The 19,957-nt window shown below is 39.0% G+C and overlaps 2 protein-coding genes across 2 annotated transcripts; one reads left to right on the top strand and one right to left on the bottom strand.

The window, feature by feature from the left end:
- The first annotated feature begins 774 nt into the window (after positions 1–774).
- On the top strand, positions 775–9,658 carry LOC127376321 (selenocysteine insertion sequence-binding protein 2). Its single transcript, XM_051423071.1, has 18 exons — positions 775–936; positions 1,400–1,542; positions 1,668–1,839; positions 1,935–2,010; positions 2,156–2,370; positions 2,468–2,546; positions 2,636–2,730; positions 3,073–3,219; positions 3,326–3,415; positions 3,597–3,698; positions 3,795–3,927; positions 4,093–4,259; positions 4,351–4,480; positions 4,605–4,782; positions 4,897–5,117; positions 5,718–5,872; positions 5,973–6,165; positions 6,349–9,658. The coding sequence occupies exons 1-18, from the start codon at positions 928–930 to the stop codon at positions 6,474–6,476; spliced, it is 2,433 nt and encodes an 810-aa protein (XP_051279031.1). The 5' UTR covers positions 775–927; the 3' UTR covers positions 6,477–9,658.
- prlrb (prolactin receptor b) lies at positions 9,573–18,387 on the bottom strand. The gene is made up of 9 exons (XM_051423087.1): positions 18,217–18,387; positions 15,842–15,929; positions 14,426–14,558; positions 13,540–13,709; positions 11,834–12,000; positions 11,435–11,576; positions 11,228–11,324; positions 11,069–11,138; positions 9,573–10,958 (listed from the first exon to the last, which is right to left on the bottom strand). Exons 2-9 carry the CDS (start codon positions 15,900–15,902, stop codon positions 10,173–10,175), a joined length of 1,626 nt encoding a protein of 541 aa, XP_051279047.1. The 5' UTR covers positions 15,903–15,929; positions 18,217–18,387; the 3' UTR covers positions 9,573–10,172.
- Between the last annotated feature and the right edge of the window lie 1,570 nt (positions 18,388–19,957).

Raw genomic sequence — 19,957 nt, forward strand, 5'->3', positions numbered from 1 at the left:
ATTTTACTCAAGTGCTTTCCATTTTTATGCTACTACTACATATATTTTACTCCAAAACATGTATCTGACTGCTAAAACTGTTTTTGCAGATTAAGATGTTGCATAAAAACTGTTTTTGCAGATTAAGATGTTGCATAAAAACATATGTATAGATAGTATAAAATAATTTTAGTCAACCAAAAAGTATACAAATTAGTAAACAATCTGTTACATCTCAACCAGATATAACATTGAAATACACAAATGAAACGTTAATGCATGAATAATAATACAAAGGGAACAGTCTGACTAAACACACTTTGAATATAACTTGCTGATAATACTTTTATACTTTTATTTTAAGTAACGGTGTGTATTTCAAAATTCATGGCTGGATTTATGTAGAAATATCCACCAAGGATGCACAAAATCTATTGAAATACAGGACTTAAGGTGTTATAAGCACTCTGCAGGAGCTGGCCCGCACATTAAATAACAATGCAATTAATAAGGTGTAGTTATATTGTACTTCAGTGGTGCACATTACTGATTTCTGTTCTGGGCTTTTGGCTGTAGGTTTGTAGTGTTATTTGAGCTTTCTCTTTCTAAGATAACACTAGTTAATGGTGACATAATATCACTGAATACCTGCAAAGACATATCATCAGCTCTATTATATATATCTCTGGTCCAGTTTGTAGCGTTACTGAAGTTGATTTGTCAGCTTTTAGCCAGAAGATGTCGCTGTAAGCTCTCCTCGTTGAACTCACACTGTAAACATCAGCTGTTTCAATCAGGTTCAACTAGCTGCTATGCTATCAAACAGGTTGCTTAGCCTGGATAGCCAGCCCACTGTTGAGCTACACTAATTCCTGCAGGGAGTCTTGACAGCACATGGAGGACCGAGTGAAGATGCGGACATGTGACTGCGTATAGGAAAACCTGAATATGGACAAGGTAGTTAACGAAAAGTGACGGACGGTTGTGTTGTTGTTTTTAAGCTAGCTGACAGAAGCTAGGCAGTAACGCTAACGCATGTAGCTGAACGTAAGCTAACTTTGAGCTAACTTTAGCTAGCTGGTGCAAACGTGTAGTTAGGTGGTTGTTATAAGTTAACAGCTGTTTTGACCACACCAATAACCTGCTGGTTGGGACGTTTTGTAAAATATTACATGTTGGCAGGTTACCTAAAAGTTAAATGTAGTGTAACTTTAGCCGTGCTAGCTGTTCATGTGAGCTGATAACTAAATAACTGGGATAAAAAGTTAAAAACACATTTCATGTGAGTGAAGTGTGAGTCTAAAGAGGATAAAGTGATCAGACAGTACTGTCCCAATACATTGCTTTACTTTAACTGCAGCCTGTAACGTGACTGTCAAAGGTCGTATACCAGCAGACAGACAATCTTTACTTTCCCCAGGAGAGCAAAGTATCCTCTGCTGTCCAGTCTTTTGACCACACACAACAGAGGAGACTGAGGAAGGGGCCTGCTGAGCACCACACAACCTCATCACCGCCTCTGATCTTACCTAATCCTTATGTGTCCGACCAGAGTTTAAAAGGGTAGGAGGATAATCAGGCTTGGATTTTTGTCATGATCAAAGTAATTAAGCACTTCACCTAGTTGAGGCTGAAGCACCCCCACTTCAAAGCCCCTTACTTGTGTGCATTTCTGACCTTTTGTTAAGGAACCGGTCTGGTGTGAGCCCAAAGCAGAGTCCATCCAATACAAACGGAGTGCCAGCAGGAAGAGGAGGAGATGTGTCGAGGAGTCATGGCTACAGCAGCAGCCGGCGCGTTCGAGAGGCCAGCAATGATTTCCTGCAGAGAGACAGGTCTGCACGGGATCCACAAGCAAAGGTTTGTTTCATTTTAGGTACCAGAGAAAAACAACTGACACAACAAACTGTGTTCATGTTATTATTCTTACTGATTTTTTGGTCCATTTTCCACAGACATCAAAAAGCAACAATGACTCAAATGCTCAAGGCAGAGTTATGGGCAAGAACTCACTGGATGCACAGAGAAAAGGTGAATAACACGCACGGCATTGTTAACTTTTATCCTGGCACCTCAGCTCGCGGATCCTATCATTTCCCGAACATAATTTAACGGCTTACACTTTAATCATCTTTTTAATCATCTTAATCAACTTCTGCTCGTAATTTGACCACAGGTTTTAGAGGCGCTCGACCTACCCCGAACTCTGCAGGGAAGTCAAAACCTGCACAGGCCGATTTGGTCCCGTTTGAAGTGAAGATGACTGATTTCCCGGAGCTGGCTGGTGTTCCTCTGGGCAAAGCAGGCCCTCCTCTTGTTCAGAGAGAGTGCTGGGGTCCAACTCCTCCACCCACCAACCCTCAAACACAAACATCTGTATTTTCCTGGAAGGTGAGCTCAATGAAATATCAGATTGTGCAGTTATCTACTCCAATAACACAAAGTTATATTCATGAATTTTGTGCTGTTGTGATTTTCTATTGAATAGTCTGGCAGGAGAGGATCCCCAACACAGCCTGACCCCCAACAAATTGCCACTAAGCCAGATTCCTCTGCTGCTTCATCAAGTAGGTGAAAGTCCCTGTGGCTAGCCGTTTAGTGTCAATAATATGTCTGGTATTGATCATCTGATTTATTTACTTATTTTTGTGAACAGGTCAGACAGTGGTGACTTCCTGGGCTAACGTTGCCTCTCAACCTCCAAAGAAACCTGTCCCTAAAGAGAAGACAATCAACAGCAATCAGATGCAGGTTAGATGACATAATACAGCTATAAGCTAAATGTGAGATCCTTTGTGAGATTAGGTTTCAGTGTTCAGTCAGCTCCATTAGACAGAAAGAAACCAAAAACCTTTAACTGGTTACTCATCTATCCTTTTTCTGTCACTTATCTGGTTCCAAGACTTGTTAATTTATTAATAATATGAATTACACTGAGAGAAATGTGATATAAATGTCAATATATATCAACATACTTGTAATTGTGTCCTCACAGGCTTTCCTTCAACCTTCTAATGGGTATCAAAAATGTACTAAACTGCACTCTATGTGGTTAAACATTGTTTTCTGTCACTTCATTTTTGTTCTCGTCAGACGGACGACATTCTTGCACAACAGGAAGACGGAGCTCCGGGGAAGAAAAAGCGGAAGAAGAAGAAGAAGAAAGCTAAAGGAGCTGGTGAAGACGTAGAAGCTGAGTCAGAAGGGCCACCAACTTATCAAGAGCCTCCAAAATTTGAGGTAAATAAAAAAAAAATCTCTTTATTTGCATTCAGTTCAAAAGCAAAACTCATTTAATAAATGTAAGTGTTGGATGGAAGATGATTTTTTATTTTTGTCTTGTCAGGATGAAGAGGAGTTTCCAGGCTTGACTGTTGCTTTTACTGGGATCGACAGATTCTTAACAAGCAGCAATGCAGCAAAACTATGCAATGAGGTACACACCATCACTTATTTCTCCTCCCAGATGTTTTCACATAACAATTGCAATACTGTCTCTGTAGGATTTGCTGAAACTGCGTATGGCATGGGTGAAGAATACACATTTCAACATGTGGGGTCATTAATATTAATTAGACAGTATTTAATTTGCAAAACCGATGTTGCGTTTCTTTCAGGAAAACCAAAGAGAAGGTGTGCAGCATCAGTCTGCTGACCAAACAAAGGAAAAATCACCTTCAGCAAAAAGCCAGCCCACAGAGACGGCTAAAAAAGGACAGGTGTGTATTTTTGTCTTACATTCAAATAGATCTTTTGATATTAACCTGGAATAAAAGTCTAGTTTAGACCCCTGTTCTTGGTCTCCTGATTTCTAGAAAGCTGAAAAGGCATCTGGGAAGAAGAGCAAAGTCCCTGTTCAGCTAGACATCGGAAACATGTTGGCCGTGCTGGAAAAGAAGCAACAATCTCAAAAAGCTAAGCAGGATGCCAAGCCAGTCATTCTCTCAGGTGAGTTATGGTCAGCTTCTTGGCCTCTGCTACAGTGGGGCTCCTCATTTCTCCTGCCTTCTTTGATAAAGATGATATAAAAGTACACTGGGCTTACACTCACTTAAAAGGTCTGTTGGTTCAGAGCATTAAAACAACGTCTCTTTTGAAATAATTTCTTTGTAGTTGGTGGAGGACTACCTGTTGTCCAGAAGCAAGCATTAATACAGAAGAAGCCGCCTTGGCAGCAGGATAAAATTGCACACAATCCCCTGGACTCCACCAGCCCTTTGGTGAAGAAAGGCAAGCAGAGAGAGGTGCCCAAAGCCAAGAAACCCACTCCTCTCAAGAAGGTAAGGTCACTCAGTCCACTCTAATACAGACGCACTGCATTTCGTAAGAATGTATTTGAGCCTTGTTCGTTTGTTTCCATCTGATCCTCAGGTCATTTTGAAAGAAAGGGAGGAGAGGAAACAAAGACGTTTGCTGGAGGAGAGAGGACTGCTGCCTGAAGATGAGTTCCAACCTGCTAATGATGCTGCAGAAGAAGAGCAGTGTGACACAAATGCCACAGGTGAGAGCAATCATGTGAAACAAATTAATTCAATGGATTCCTACTGTCAGTAATCACAGCTGGAAGTAGATTAAGGAAATCTTTGATTAAAACCAATATCTAATAATCTGCATTTTGTGCTCAGATGAGGTTGGGAGTCCTACAGAGGAACTTGATGACCAGCTAGAGTTAAATGACACAAACCAGATGGTGAAGGAGGGTGATGAAGAGAACGACAAAGATGAGACCGTAGAGCGACAAACCACCTCACCTGTGCCCTGCCCGGCCAACCGACCCAAAATCCACAGCAGAAAGTTCAGAGAGTAAGACTGTAAAAGCACAATCTTTGTCGGTTGTCTGTGTGTCCGCTGTGCGTTCAGTCACTGTTTCTCTCACATTTTTTGTTAATTTGAAATGTCTATTGTTGTCCATGTCAGCTACTGCAGCCAGATGCTGAGTAAAGACGTGGACGAGTGTGTGACGGCTCTGCTAAAGGAGCTGGTTCGTTTCCAGGACCGACTGTACCAGAAGGACCCCATGAAGGCCCGCATGAAAAGACGCATTGTGATGGGGCTCAGAGAGGTCCTGAAGCACCTCAAACTCAGGAAGGTCAAGTGTGTCGTCATTTCACCCAACTGTGAACGCATCCAGTCCAAAGGTACCATGTCCTTGTGAGAGCCTCATTGTTCTAATTTTTTTGTTTCTGAATGGCTGAGAATAGTACGTTTTGGAGATGCATTCAAGTCCAGCGGGAAATTTGTGTTCTTGTAAGAAATATTTGCATATGTTTATATCTAGAGGGGAGATTGTTAGGGTGCCCAACCTTGTAGTGAGGATGGTGAGGCCTTAGTACAGCTCAGAGACTCTCTATGAGAAGTTCAGCCACAAGAAGCAAAGTGTTGGCATAGTTTGGTTGTTTCTGAAAAAGTAATAATGGTATTTATTTTTATTTTCAATTTTATTTATAACAGTTGACTATGTCTAAGTCAGTGTGTAATTTGTTCTATATCTTCTATATTCAAAAAAGAATCCAAAATTGGACCTATTTGTTACTTCGTTATTGATCTATGAACACAAAAGTACACTAAAAATATTAGTTTTCACATTTATCCAGCTAAATGTGTACATACAGTAGTCTGATTATGACAGTTTTTGCATGACCTGGCATCCTACTCATTTACAAACCTGGAAGCAACAGTGTATAAATGTATACCATACTGTGATCCTGACACTCATAGAAAAATGTCACCTTTCACAGGAGGCCTGGATGAAGCTCTTTACACCATCATCGACACTTGTCGTGAACAGGGGGTGCCATTCGTGTTTGCCCTCTCCAGGAAAGCTTTGGGTCGCTGCGTCAACAAGGCAGTGCCTGTCAGCCTGGTGGGCATCTTCAACTACGATGGTGCACAGGTCAGGTCTATGTTCAGTCCATACACATGATCAATGCACCAATTAATGATATTTGACCAAGTATTTTTAAATAAGCAGAAAACGTCTTTCTTATCCCCAGGATGTCTATCATAAGATGATCGAGTTGTCGTCTGAGGCTAGGAGAGCCTATGAAGTGATGGTAACGAGCCTGGAACAGACCGGACAGGCAGAGACGGAGCAGGTGTTGAACACTGAAGAGCTCCAGATCACCAGCCTGGCTGAGGAGGCTGAGCCCAGTCCTGATGCCACAAACCCAGAGGAACCAGAATACAGTAAGTTACTCTCCTGACCCAAGGTTTGTCATACCTGTGCTTTAAAACCAAGTGAAAGCTTTAATTTTGTGACTTGACCAATTAAATCCACAGGGGAGATGCAGAGCTAGAGCATACAATAACAGATTTCACCTTTTCTGAAAGACATATAAAAATATAATAATTATTGTATTTGTATTCTAGTAAAAATTTGGAAGAAAATGTTGGAGAAGGATTACAACCACACATTTCTGAACTTTGAGGAGCAGCTGAGCTCCATGCACTTGGAAAGTGAATGTACTGAAAACGCTGATGAAGATGAGAAGAGTTGACAGTGGCAAAGCCTTCCGTGCCTAAAAAAAGAAAAGAAACAAACCCACTCATGCTGATTGCCATTTTAGAAGAAACTAGGATGGACTTAATCCCACATGCAGAGGAAGAGCAATGCAAGGTGCTCTGCTGCTGCAGTTCTCAACCTGGGGATTTTGTCAGGAAATTACATATGTGGCTGATGTCTGCAATGAATCATGAATTCCTCTCTGTTTGTTTTGAATAGCTAAAGTCATATGTTTTTTGTTTGAGTTGAAAGTATTTTAAGAGTGTGTGTGGGGGGTTATAAACTGGAGAGATTAACCACTCACCGACTAGGACCAAACCAGTCACTTGAAAAGATCCCACAATATGAATTTTCAATCATGTTGTCTATTAGCACCCCACAAGGATGGGCAGGCATTTATGTACTGAATGTGTGTCAAATATCAACCAGTTATTTACTACGAAGAAATGATCAGTGACGTTTTGACGCCGTTTAAACTTATGGTGCATTTTGTTTTTCTCTTCTGGGTTAGGTTCAGTATGTTTGTGGCATTTTGCCTTTATTCGACAGGGACATTAGAGAGATGACAGGAAATGAAGGGGGAGAGAGGATGGCTAGCATGCAACAAAAGATCCCCAGCCAATATCGACTGTCATTGTATTTGCACGGTCAGTGTCTTTTATATGGGCTCAAATAAGGGCCAATAAGATTACAAGCTTGTGAAATGATGGTTGTATATCACACTTGAGAAATTGTTTTAAATTTGTTAATGCAGAAAAGATTTGAGGTTGTTGGAGAACTGTCCCCAAACTGTGCATGCCACTAGTAGGTCCACATCCACACAATTTTAGATTTGTAACTTCAGTGTTGCACACAGTGTGGGAACTTTAAGCTGAGTTTCACACAGTTTTTTGCTTTGAGTTTGCACTTAAATGTCCACTAAAGCAGCTGATTATATGTAACTTAATTTTTTTCTCTTTTCTTCTTGATCTAATTTGTGCAGAAATGTATTTACACATTCTCAAAAATATTTCTATAACTACAAATCTTTCCTACACATTAACATAACAGTTTTTCATAGATTTCCCAAGCTCAGAATCTTATTGAACCGTGTTTAAAGCCCACAGTCTCGAATCCCTAGGCCACCGTGCTACACCTAGGTTCAGTTTAGAGTTAAAAATTAACCTATGCTCTGTCTTTGCATAAGAGAGGAAATCCTTTTTTGCATGACAAGTCAGAACTTTGTTTATTTTATCCTGATTGCACTACATAGTACAGACTGTTTTTTTATTCGTCTGAGACTACCAAAGTACTACACATTGTATGTTGTACTGCCTGTGATTACATGTGAATGGTAGCGTTTGATTTTCTTGAAAGAGGAAAAACAGCTAAATGATGTACAAAAAAAAAAAAGGAAAACATTACCTGCTGTTAACTTGACTCTGTTAAAAAGTTTAGTGAGTTTTCTGTTTACCTACATAGTGATGAAAAATAAACCATAAAATAGCATAATGATAAAACTGGACAAAGTGCTAGGTTTCCATCACATGTTAAAACAAAGCAATAAGTGATCAAAATTTAATTGAAATGGGCAAAATTAATTCAGAATTCAGATTTCAGGAATGAAATTAATATTGTATAGGATCTTTTTTTTTTTTTTTTTACACCAATGAAGATGTAAAAAATTACATTTATTTTGAAGTAGAAGTTGCTTGGGTTCATGCAAGGTAAACCTGATAGGATACTGAAGTCTTGCTGAATTATGTCAATTCTACAGGGAGGAGGGTTGACAAGAGGCAGTTTTATAGCAGACATTTTGAAAAAGCACTAGCATAACAGCTCTTCATTTAATAATGTCAGTTCCAGGGCTCGGATATATCATTAACATTATTAGCAACACTTTTTCTGTAAAGTCAAGATGTCTGCTATAGAAGAAAGTCTATACACAGTCTTAAGCTGCATATGAATCTTATAGCAAAGGTTCAACATTTTTGGAAAGATTTGTTTATGCTAAGCTAAGTAGCTCCTGGTTATAGCTTTACTTGTACAATACAGAAAGGTGATATGTATTAATTTTCTCATCTAATTCTCCACCTGAAATCAAATAAGTGTATTTCCCAAAATGTTGAACTAATCCTTTAAATGTTCTACTATAATGTGGTTCAATAAATTCTGTGGTAGTGAGAGACCAAACTGTGAAATGATAGGAATTTAGAACTGGATGATGAAAGGCCTAATAATGTTGTATATTTTTTTGATTCTGCTTTTGTAAACTGTGTAATATGGAGTGTAGACAACTTTCCTTGGTTGAATGGAGATGCAAACAATACATTATTTTTTTAATACATTAATAGACAGATGTTTCAGTGGTCACATGTTAAATAGGAAATTAAAATCCTTATGCAAGGAAATCACTTGCATAATGAGGACAAATGAGTGTGGGTTGTTAATATAGAAGAGGAAGAGAGGTGGACCAGGTATGCTTCCCTGTGGCATCCCAAAATCACAGACAGACTGGGAGAGTCTTCAAAAGTACAAATGTAAAAACTAACCACCTGGGATCTGTTTAGTTAAATGTAGAAAAAAATTAGCAAGAATTGGATATTTTTGTAACATTTGTCAGTCCACATTACAGTAAATAACAGAATTTTGGTCTGAATAAAGAATCTTGGAAAGTATTTGAGGGATATCTAAAATGTTCAATTTACTCAAAAATATTGTTTATTTGGTTAAAGAAAATGAGAAACATCTTCTATGAGATAACTGTTAAAACCATATTTAACAAATAAACCAAAGACAAAAAAATGTTTACTCTTCAAGCTTCTGTCCTTAAGGTGATAGAGCAAAAATAATCAGTTTAAACTGCACTATGCAAGTGCCATTCAAGATCACAAAATGACTAACAACAACATTTTAATATGCTATCGTGGTTTCTATGAAAATGACACCTTTGTTAACACATTTGAATTGTCTTGTTACTACCCTCCTTAAATAGATACAGGATGATTGATTAATTATTTTAAACCCCTTATACAAAGTGATAGAAAATCACCTCTGCAGACACTACACATGAAATGTCTCATTCCAAAAGGATGGATGTCCTGTCTCAAAGTAAAACTGAAATGTAATTTATTAGAAATTTCAAACTCATTCAAAAATGTAATCATTTGTGATTTTAAATAAAACAAATATGAAAAATATCGTGTAACATTTTGGGAGGAAACTTGGTATGTCAAGTGACTTATAGGACATTTTCTGACTGTGGCTCTGTGAGGCTGTACTTAAGCACACCGTGCTTTAAGCTAAACGTGTTATGGTTCAAGTTTAGCAAGTATAATCTTTACCATGTTCACCATCTGACTTCAGCATGTTAGCATGCTGACATTTGCTAATTAGTACTTAATACAAAGCACAGTTGATGTACTAGGTTAGAAACCAAAGTACTGGACATATAGAATGTTTTAGGTGAATTAGATGATAAGTTACATTGCCTGGTGGCCATGAATGTCTGTGCCAAATGTCATGGAAATCCATCAGATAATAAGGTTGTAACGATTATGTTCTTTATTGATGAATCTGTTAATAATTTGATAACAATTAGTTGTTTGGTCCATTAAATGTCAGAAAATGGTGAAAACACTAATCACACAGTAAATTACTGGGGACATTTGTCATTTGTATTTGGACATTGCATATAAAACAAAACTTTACATTAAAGTGGTGCAGGCATAGTTTCAACATATCCGCTATCGATGAGTCCTGTGCACACGCCCACTTTATGGGGTCCAGTCACATGAAGGTTTCTCGGCTTCTGAAGGGAACAGTCTGTGTAGTGGTCACCCTTCTCTCTACAGGAAGTGTCAACGGACACATTTTGTTTCTGCAGGAAGACCATATTGTCACTGTCCACCTTTTTCACCCTGCTGTAGTCATCGGATATGTCCTCTTGTGTCTGAACATCGGTGGAGCCAGAGCTGTGATGATTTTTTTTCTCAAGGATGAGAATATTGTCACCGTTCACCTCTTTCACTCTGCTGTAGTCCACCTGTTTCACATCTACCTCCTGTATGCTTTCCTCATGTTTCTGAATATCCACATAACCGCTGTTTGTGAAGGGTTTGCTGGCGTTCTCATGATTTGACAGACTCCGTTCCGTTGCTTCTGGGTTTACAAAGTTTATACTTGGGCACTGTTGTTCCTTCGTAGGCAGCTGGGATGGCTCCACAAAGTTATCTGTTTCATTCTTTGTTTCCTCAGCCGTCTGCCAGTCATTTTGGATGGGGGTTGACCCCTTATATTGTATTTCCGAGTCTAAGCGGAAGCCGGATGGCATAATCAAGCTTTTCTTTCTTTTTTGAGAATTGGAGGGATCCGGCAGAGGCCCATTGTCATTCTCGGTCACTATCAGGTACTCCTCCATCTGGTCCTTCCAGCCTACCATAAGAGGAAAGTTCTGGTTGATGATCATGGCATTGATGACATCTTCAGATCGCCCGCTCTGGAACAGTTTGTTAGGATTAATTCAGTACATTATCACCTACTCACTGTTATCAACTCCAAAGCAGCTTTCTAAATATGTTGATAAATTCAATGCAAAAGCAGTATTACCTTGAGAAGTTGAAAATCAACTCCTCTTATTTTTGGACCAGGAACAGGGGGCAGAACATACTGCTTCACACTGGGGGACAAAATTAAGTGGGTCAGGATTCCCTTATCATCCCGGTTTTAGATAAAAAGTTATTTATCTTTTTTGTAGTAGATACATACTGTTTCCTCGTCATGACCAAGATGCACATTGTTGCAATGAAAGGAATTGCAGAGAGGCAGGAAACCAATATCCAAAACGGTCTTCCGTTCTGAAAATCTAAATTTATAGAATAATAAAAAAAACATTTTCCAGTTATTATCAGTACGTGTAACAGATGCCACCTCCCTGTAAAGCCAAAGATGTTGTAAAGAGCTTGTGAGACTTACTGTTAGGGACCTTCACAAAGGTAGTGTTGGTCCACTCACTCCAGTAGCCGTGGTCTAGTCTGCAACGCACCTGGACCATATGCACCACCCCGGGACTGACGCTGTACAGGGTGAAATGGGTTTCTGTACCTGATGTATATGACTAGAGAAAAAAAAATCAAAAATCAAAAAAATGTTGTAGTCCGGTTTTGATCACTATTGGCTGAAACAGTGGTTGCAAATACAGGTAGGTAATACATTTGTTTTACTTAAAGTGGTGTATCACATGTCTATAGCACATACTGTGTGCAGCAGGAACTGAAAAGGGTAAAAATATAGCTGTAATACTTTTTGGCCCCACTGTGAAAGACAGTTAATCTGCATATTATTTCAGTTCAGTTTTTAACACTTAAAACTCACCTTCCACTTGTTGCTGCCTTCTTGTTTGACTCTTAGTTCATATTTAACGGTGACCCAGCCAGACTTGGTGTCCATGTTATAGGGATGCTCCCATCTGATTTGGATATTTGGAGTGTCCTCTTTCCCCTGCACCAGCATGGTTACATTTTCAGGAACATTGGGCTTCACTGTCAGGTATTGACAGAACACAAATTAGAGTCTACAGCGACACTAATGCTTATTTCAGGCTGTGCTTTGCAATAATTGCTAACATCAGCATGCCAAGTGCTAATATGCTGATGTTTAGCAGGTACAATGTTCACCATCTCTGTTCAGCATATATGTTATGGGCTTTTATTGCCTTTATTATAGCGAAAGCTGAGGATAGACAGGAAAGGGGGGCAGAGAGAGGGGATGACACGCTGCAAGGAGCCGCAGGTCGGATCCAAACCCTGGGCCACTGCAGCAAGGACTCAGCCTCAGTACATGGGTCGCCAGCTCTACCCACTGAGCTATCCGGGCGCCCAAATGTCTGTACAATTTTATAGCAATCCATCCAGTATTTGTTGACATATTTCAGCAGATAAGTGAAAACCGACCAATGGTGCTAGAGGAAAGGGGATCATCAATAACTATACAAAACTCAATGTCAATCCATTCAATAGTTGTTGAGACGTTGTGGTGGACCGACTAATCACCAATGCCATCCCTACAGCCGTGATGCTAGCATGGCAAAAAAAACAAAAAACTCTTTGAGAGGATTCACAGCAGCCAAGGGCATGTGCAGTAAGCGGCATCTGTGCTTCAAGGGAGCTTTTGAAGGTCCTTGGACATCAAATTATCTTTATGGGGTTATAAGAGACCACAAAAAACATAGCAAATACTTTACACATACATGATTTATGTTTTAAATATAAAGTAAATTTAGATCAGAGGGACAAGATATAACAGTGGAGTTACTATTTTCTTACATGTGACAGAACTCCATATGCATTGTAACTACAGTACATGGAGGTCACATACAAAACTGCTTGCATAGCCAAACTAAAGAAGTGAAATGTGATCCGAGACTGTACACAAGTTTTACATTGGACACAAACCAGTTTCACAACATTCTGTTCAGGTTTTCATTCGCGCCTCGTGTCTGTCACTCAGTACTTTTCCATTCCTTACTAAGCCCAGGAACGCTGCACAGTCAATAAAACTGTGCCAATCATTATCTGACTCAATACAGATAATGTTCTGCGGTGTTACCTTGTACTCTGATGACTACATAGATCTAATCATTGTCAGTAGTTCAAAGTTTATCACTCCAAACAGATTAAGCAATTCTTAATTATAATTAATAATAACTTTTAAGTTTTTTTGGTCACATTTGTGTGGGGAAATCCTACTTGTAGGAAGAAGTAGGTCACTACTTTTTATAGACATTGTAAGTAGTAAGTAAGTAGTACAGTGCAGAGCCAACCCCACATTCACATTGAATGATATTCTACATATTCATCATAACCAATTAAAAAACCTTTAAAGCAGTTTAGAGGATATTTTAAATATACAGAAGTTTGCTTTACTGAAATCTCTATTCAAATACAGACTCTGTTGATGTTTATATCTTATCTTTCGAGGGTTTTTGAGTGCATCTATTACAAATAGGGGGCACATATGTGTCAGTGAATAGGAACATACTCAATCTCTATTCCCTCTTCTTCTTGGGAGTAACAACTTACTGATTTCCATCACATCAATCTTAAGGGTGTCTGAAGTGGCATTCCCGAGGGAATTGAAGGCCACCACTGTCAGGTAGTAGTAGACCCAGATGGAGGTGTGACTCTTGTTAAAGAAACAGGAGTTCCTCCCAGCTGACAGGTAGTCCGGACACTCGTACACTCCCTCCAATCTGTACGAAGACAAAGCAAGACCTTTACTGACCAGGATATGAGTAAAAACTTGTTAGGACATTCTACTTACATATGTTTACAACAAGGGCAGCATTGTACAACTGTGCTATTGGCCCTCAATAAACAAGTATTGGGTTTGACTGATTATCAGATATGTCTCAGATGTAATGTAAGGTGTTGTGTTGTAAATTTTTTGTCAAACCATAAACTTCACATTTTATGTATTAATAAGACTGAGAGTCTACAGCCATGCATGGCTCTGTGACACCATGATCACCATTAACCATGTAAAGCACTTTGTGTATATTTATTATTATTATCTCATCAGCTGAGGTTGATGGAAATGTCATCAATAGTCAAAATCACATTGTTTAATTCTTAGTAAATAGCTAAATAGCTCTCCAGTAGCTGTAGAGATATTTCAGTCTGGACCAAAGTTGTGGATGAACTGACTGACGCCTCCATGCTTGAAAAGTCTCAAACTCTCAGGATGGGCATTTTTCCCTCTGGCTAGGGCAAGTGAGGGTCACAAAAAGTGTTTGAAGTCTGTAGGTTTACTTGCACAGCAACAAAGATTTGTGCTCAGCTGACTGAGCACAAGTGTGTGAACAAAGGAGCTGGTAGTTTTCCACTCACCTGTCTACAATACTACTACTGAAGAAAAGAATTCTAAGAATTCAATAAATATAAAAAAAAACGTAGTAACTGGACTGACCTTTCTGTCTCGTAATAGAGGCGGTGCGTGGTCGGCAGCCCTCCGTCGGAGCCTGGCTCCCACCAGCAGGTAAACGTCTCCTTCTCAGGGGACCTGCAGCCAAGCAGGACTGGTTTCCCTGGTGGAGACATGCCTGGCAACACGTGACAAACAAGCGTCAGCTCCCAATTCCCAGTTTAGCATTAAAACGATTTTAAAAAGAGACAGAGTGTTATATTAAACAAGGGGTGGTTCACAAATGAAAAAAAATATTTCTCAACTACCTTTAACAGTATCTATCCATGCAGACAGTTTTGGTTTTCTTTGCCACACACTAGTTCACACTGCAAAGCCTTAGCACTCTTAGTTCTGATTGATTGCTCTGATCTGTTTGTCTGTTTGTTTGGCTGTACACATTGTTTTTAAAATGTGGCCCATATCAAATTCCAGTGTAAACAGTTCACAGACTTGAAGTGACCCGCATGACAAATATCCATCTAGAGTGACGTAAAAGTCATGTGAATTCTGATATGACTGTTCACACAGAGGTCACATCGCATAAAATCAGACCTGTATCTGATTTCATATTTCCACTGTTCACAGCCATGAAATTATCTGAGTTATATATTGCAGTGTGAACGTAGCCTAAAGTTTCTTCTTCCACCAGTTCATGACGGTTAATATTGTTTGTGCACACAGAATTGGAAAACTGCTGTTGAAGAATTCAACAGTGACATCTATGCGTGTGTTTATATGCAAATTAATGAGTTGATCATATTCAGGATAAGGCTTTTAATGGAACAGGAAAAACGTATCCCTGTATACATGATCAGAGCAGTATCCAGGTTTTCAGATCCGCTGCTTGCAGGTGTGTCTTGATTTCTCACCATCTCAACCAAGAAATTACGTTTACATTTGCAAAACATAACCAGCATACTCCAAAAACATGTTCATAACCAGGATACTCTATTTACTCTCTTCAGCTGTTTACCCTCTGTTTCCAGTCTTTATGATAAGCAAAGATAACAGACTGCCTTTATATTTAATGGACGGATGAGAAAGGTATCAATTGTCCATTTGAAGCCAGCAAGATTACCCTTGTGACATTTTACGGCTCTTGACTGGGTTACTTATTCAGGCATGACACCAATATGTTACATAAAGATGTATGAAAGGACAAAAGAGATCTATTTATTCGGCAGAAAGTAGATCCAATTCACACAATACAGTGAGATCTGTGGATTATGCAGATAATTTTTTTAATGTAATTTTCCAATGCTGTGAGCACTGAAGAAATCTCAGAGGCCGATCTCCTAAGCTGCATGTCTAAGTCTATCTACCACTGTAGGTGGTATATGGATCACTCTAATGTTTGGGCTTTATATAATTCATATTTTGAGAGAACCAACCCTTTAAACAACAATGTTGTGAACCTACTGTTGGACTCTACAGCTGTTAACAGCAGCAAGAGCAGCGCCACTCCAAGGTGTCTCCTCATCCTGGCACAAACTGTCACAAGTGCGTCCTGAAAAAGGAAGTGACATCACCAGCTTGTGGTTAATGAGGTCATATATACACATGGTCAGTGGTGTAGAGAAGGGTATACGCAGGTATACAGAGTAATACCTTACTTATATAGTCGGCATTGGGTATACCCACTTCTAAATCCTCTCTGATGCAGCAATATTCTGCATGCTAAACGTTTTCCTAGGATGGTGAAGGCATGACATAGCTGTCCAATTTCCGTAGGAATACTCTACTCGAAATGCATAATTATGTAGTTGTCTCACCCGTCTGCGGGTCAGTACTAACAGCAAAATCTGCTGTTAGTAGCTTTACTCCCTGAACAATTAATTTAAATACTACTGGCTCATATTTTGGTGAACTAACTATGCAAGACTAGTCTTAGATGTCAGGGCGTTTATCCTTTGCTGACAAGCTACTTAAAAAAATAAATTGGGGGCATAAATTAACAGTATACCCCACTTCTCTAAGCACCACTACACCAACTGGCCATGGTTTGGCTGCTTGACTTGTTTTTACTTAAAACAAGGAGACATGAAGGTAAAACGAGCACAAACAATACTTGTTTGTAAATGTTGTAGCCAACACATACAGGCCATCATGCTGATGAAATATGATCTACGACTAAAAATATGAATTAGTATGCAAGTTATTATTATTATTATTATTATTTGACTGACAGCATCATATGACCGCTTTCATCAGTTTCATCAGAGAAAGGATCTGCAACGTCACCCAAAAGGGTTACAAGGTGAGGAATATTACTGGAGCATCTGGTTTCAAAAAGGAACTGGATTCACCAGAATTAGCCAAGCCTGAAAAGGATTATCCTGTATCCTTGGTGGTTTCGTGCTGAATCTGTCAAACAAACCTTGAATATATAAAAGTTCTCCTCCACTCAAAAATTTGTTTCTCTCTTTGTTCCTTGATTGTGGCTTTACAAATAGTCTGAAGTGAACCCTGGTCCATTATGCAATTTATACAAGCTACCAGTGAGTATACGCTGAAGATATGAACAAAATGTGTCAATCAATATTCAGAGATTCTGGAGGAATGTAAAAAATTATACTTTATTTGACAGAAAACATTAGACATTATTGTTCCAAACAAACTATTTGTATTTGTCGTATGTAAAGGGGATCTTTGATGGTCAAGAATATAGTTCAGTCCTAAATGTTGACTGCTAGGGATAAATACTTCACTGCATGTTCTGACTCATCTCACTGACAAATATCCCTCTGTGAAATATAACCCAAATGAACTTTAGATCATTACTGAATGTACTTCCTTATTCCTCTGAGCTCACCAGCATACAGTACGTGTTATAATATGACAGAGTGTCAACACACTCAACGCGCTTATTTGCCTCCAAGTCCTGTGCTGATTTTCTGCATGTTTTTCTTTGAAATGTACCAGAGGTTGAATGATTGGCTCAGAGTGAAGATGTCAAAATGCTTTAAGCAGTTAGTCACCTGAAGGGGTGTGGGAAAGCTGCCTTCATTGATTGGCAGCCTTTAATGTACAAAAGGGCTACACCTTTTCAATGTCTTTTCTTATTATTATTGTGTACAGTAACCAGAGTGACAACAAGCTCGGTTTCCTGTTGCCATGCCTGCTCTGACAAGTTTTAACAGTATGGCTTGAGCAAAATAGATGTCAAAACGAATCGACTACCAAATGCCAAATATCCAGTTTCACACTCAGTCTAAGCAGTGTGTCTGGGGCAATACTATTATATATGTACTATAATATTATTTCTACTTGCTTTTTTAAATTCTCATAATATATGTTATTCCATTCACTAAATTACACAATGGCTGAAGCTGAATAAACTTTAAATCTAACCCTGAGAAAAATCCTTGTATTTAATTAATGTTAGTATTATTCCATGCTGTACCATTTAATTTACACACACGTACAATACTCGCTCTTTTCTATAAACTACAACTCTTGGTGTAAATTGAAAAGAAAAACAACTAATTCCTATTATAATCTCTATTAATATTTAAGTAATTTATCATTTAAAAAAAAACAAGTTTTAATACTTGTAAGGTGTTTCTATTAGGTTTTTGCTGTTATGGTGGACAAAATAATAATAAATAAAACACAACAACCCAATTTTCCATGGTATGGCCCACACACACACACACACACACACACACACACACACACACACACACACACACACACACACACCCTTTAGAAGAAACTGAACATTATACGCTAAGTTAGACAAGGGCAGTAAGTCTGCATACAAACAGGTTAATACAACTCTGGTGTTTACTCACCTCACTCTCCAAATTAGGACGGGCGTCGAGTCGACCTTCGCCACTTTGTTAATAAACTACATTTAACTGCTGTTGACACAACGACAACCTTCTTCAGTCAGGACATTACTGTAGGCGACCCTCACACACCTGGCAACCGGTACGTCTGTCAACCCAGGTAGGGTATATAATGAGGAAGAGGTGTCCTCTTAAGCCGTGAAGGGGAGGGGTTTGTTGTGCACGCAGCCAGAGAGCGCAGCGGGGTTGAGATGTTTCACTTCCACCTGATATTATGTGACAGCGATACTGCGGCATCCACCACGAGTACTGAAGTCATAACTTAAGACAAGTGGTCAAATATATTAACGTTACACATAAACATATAAATTAATTGTTTAAGCTGTGTTTTTTTATATCAAATCATGAATTCATTCTTTTCAAATGAGTTGAGCAACAATCTCTCCACATCCCCCCTGGCAACAGCAGAAGTACCACCTGGTGGGGCAGGTACACCTGGTTTGAAAACCACTGCCCTAATGCTGGTAGCTCAGCAACATCATACCATTAAAGAAATTGCATATGCCACTGAAACAGCAATGGCATACCTTTTGGTGTAATAGTTTAAGATCAGGTCAGCCATTTAAACAGTGAATAATTATTGATAGGAGGTAAAAAATTTAAATTAAAAAATAGGTTATTGGAACAACTTATCTTAAACACTGAATCCTGAACGCAGTGTATTGTAGCCCACCTGCAAATTACCATTAAATTGTTTAGAATTTCACAAAAAAAAAATATCTAAACATCCACCTACAGTGGCTCATCTTGAAGCATAAACAATCTTTGGCAGAGCGAGGTTACTGGTGTAGTTGTATCTGTATCACCTCCAGGACACGAACTTCTTGTCTTAAAGTAAACTGTTGTAGCACACTCGGGTAGGTAGTAGGTTAGAAATTATTTGAAATTGAAAACCGCAGAAACTCGCAGTAATAATGTTATAATGTGTGTCTGGCACCCAACACTGTAAGCTATTTGGATTTGTTTTAATAGTGTATACAGTATTGCACATGTACTGTTATCAGTCCTGGTACAGTAGCAGCAGATATGGCTGATAGTTCATTTTACTCTCACAAGAGTCCGGTATAGGTTAATGAGTTGGGAAAGCCATGCTCCTGTATCGACTGCCAGGCAGCAACAAGGAGAACAGTCTGTGCAAAGTAGGTATAGAAAATACAATAAAGTAGTGATTAATTACAGCTTATAAACCCTTCATAATGGATGCAAATATTCAACCAAGCATACACAGATACACAATGTCACTACAATGTCCACACAGGCTGAAACTGTCCATACATAGTCAGTCTGAGGACGTCCAATGAACATACAAAAGTAGTTCAATAGTACACCAAGCAGCACTCAAGAGGGGCACATAAACCAACCACTACACATAGCTTTAACATCACATTACATTTAGGTCAAAAGGTAGATTTGTTTTACTGTCCCAGGTCCAACTTCTGTTTTGGGAAATAAAAAGGGTAAACAAAAGAAAAGGACAACTTTTTGACCCCACTGTGTTAATGTGAGTGTTCAGGAATGTGTTTATTAACTGGCTGCTCTCTTGTTTGACGCTTTAAGTTCACTGATGAAGAGTAAACCTCTGGAACCAAATCTAATGTGGTTGCATTTTTTTCTTGGATAGGTCACTGCCGATGATGACGTACAAAACTGCCTGCATAACCAAACAAATGATGGGAAATTTGAT

The sequence above is a fragment of the Dicentrarchus labrax genome, unplaced genomic scaffold (genome assembly GCF_905237075.1).
Source record: "Dicentrarchus labrax unplaced genomic scaffold, dlabrax2021, whole genome shotgun sequence".
Lineage (NCBI taxonomy): Eukaryota > Metazoa > Chordata > Actinopteri > Moronidae > Dicentrarchus > Dicentrarchus labrax.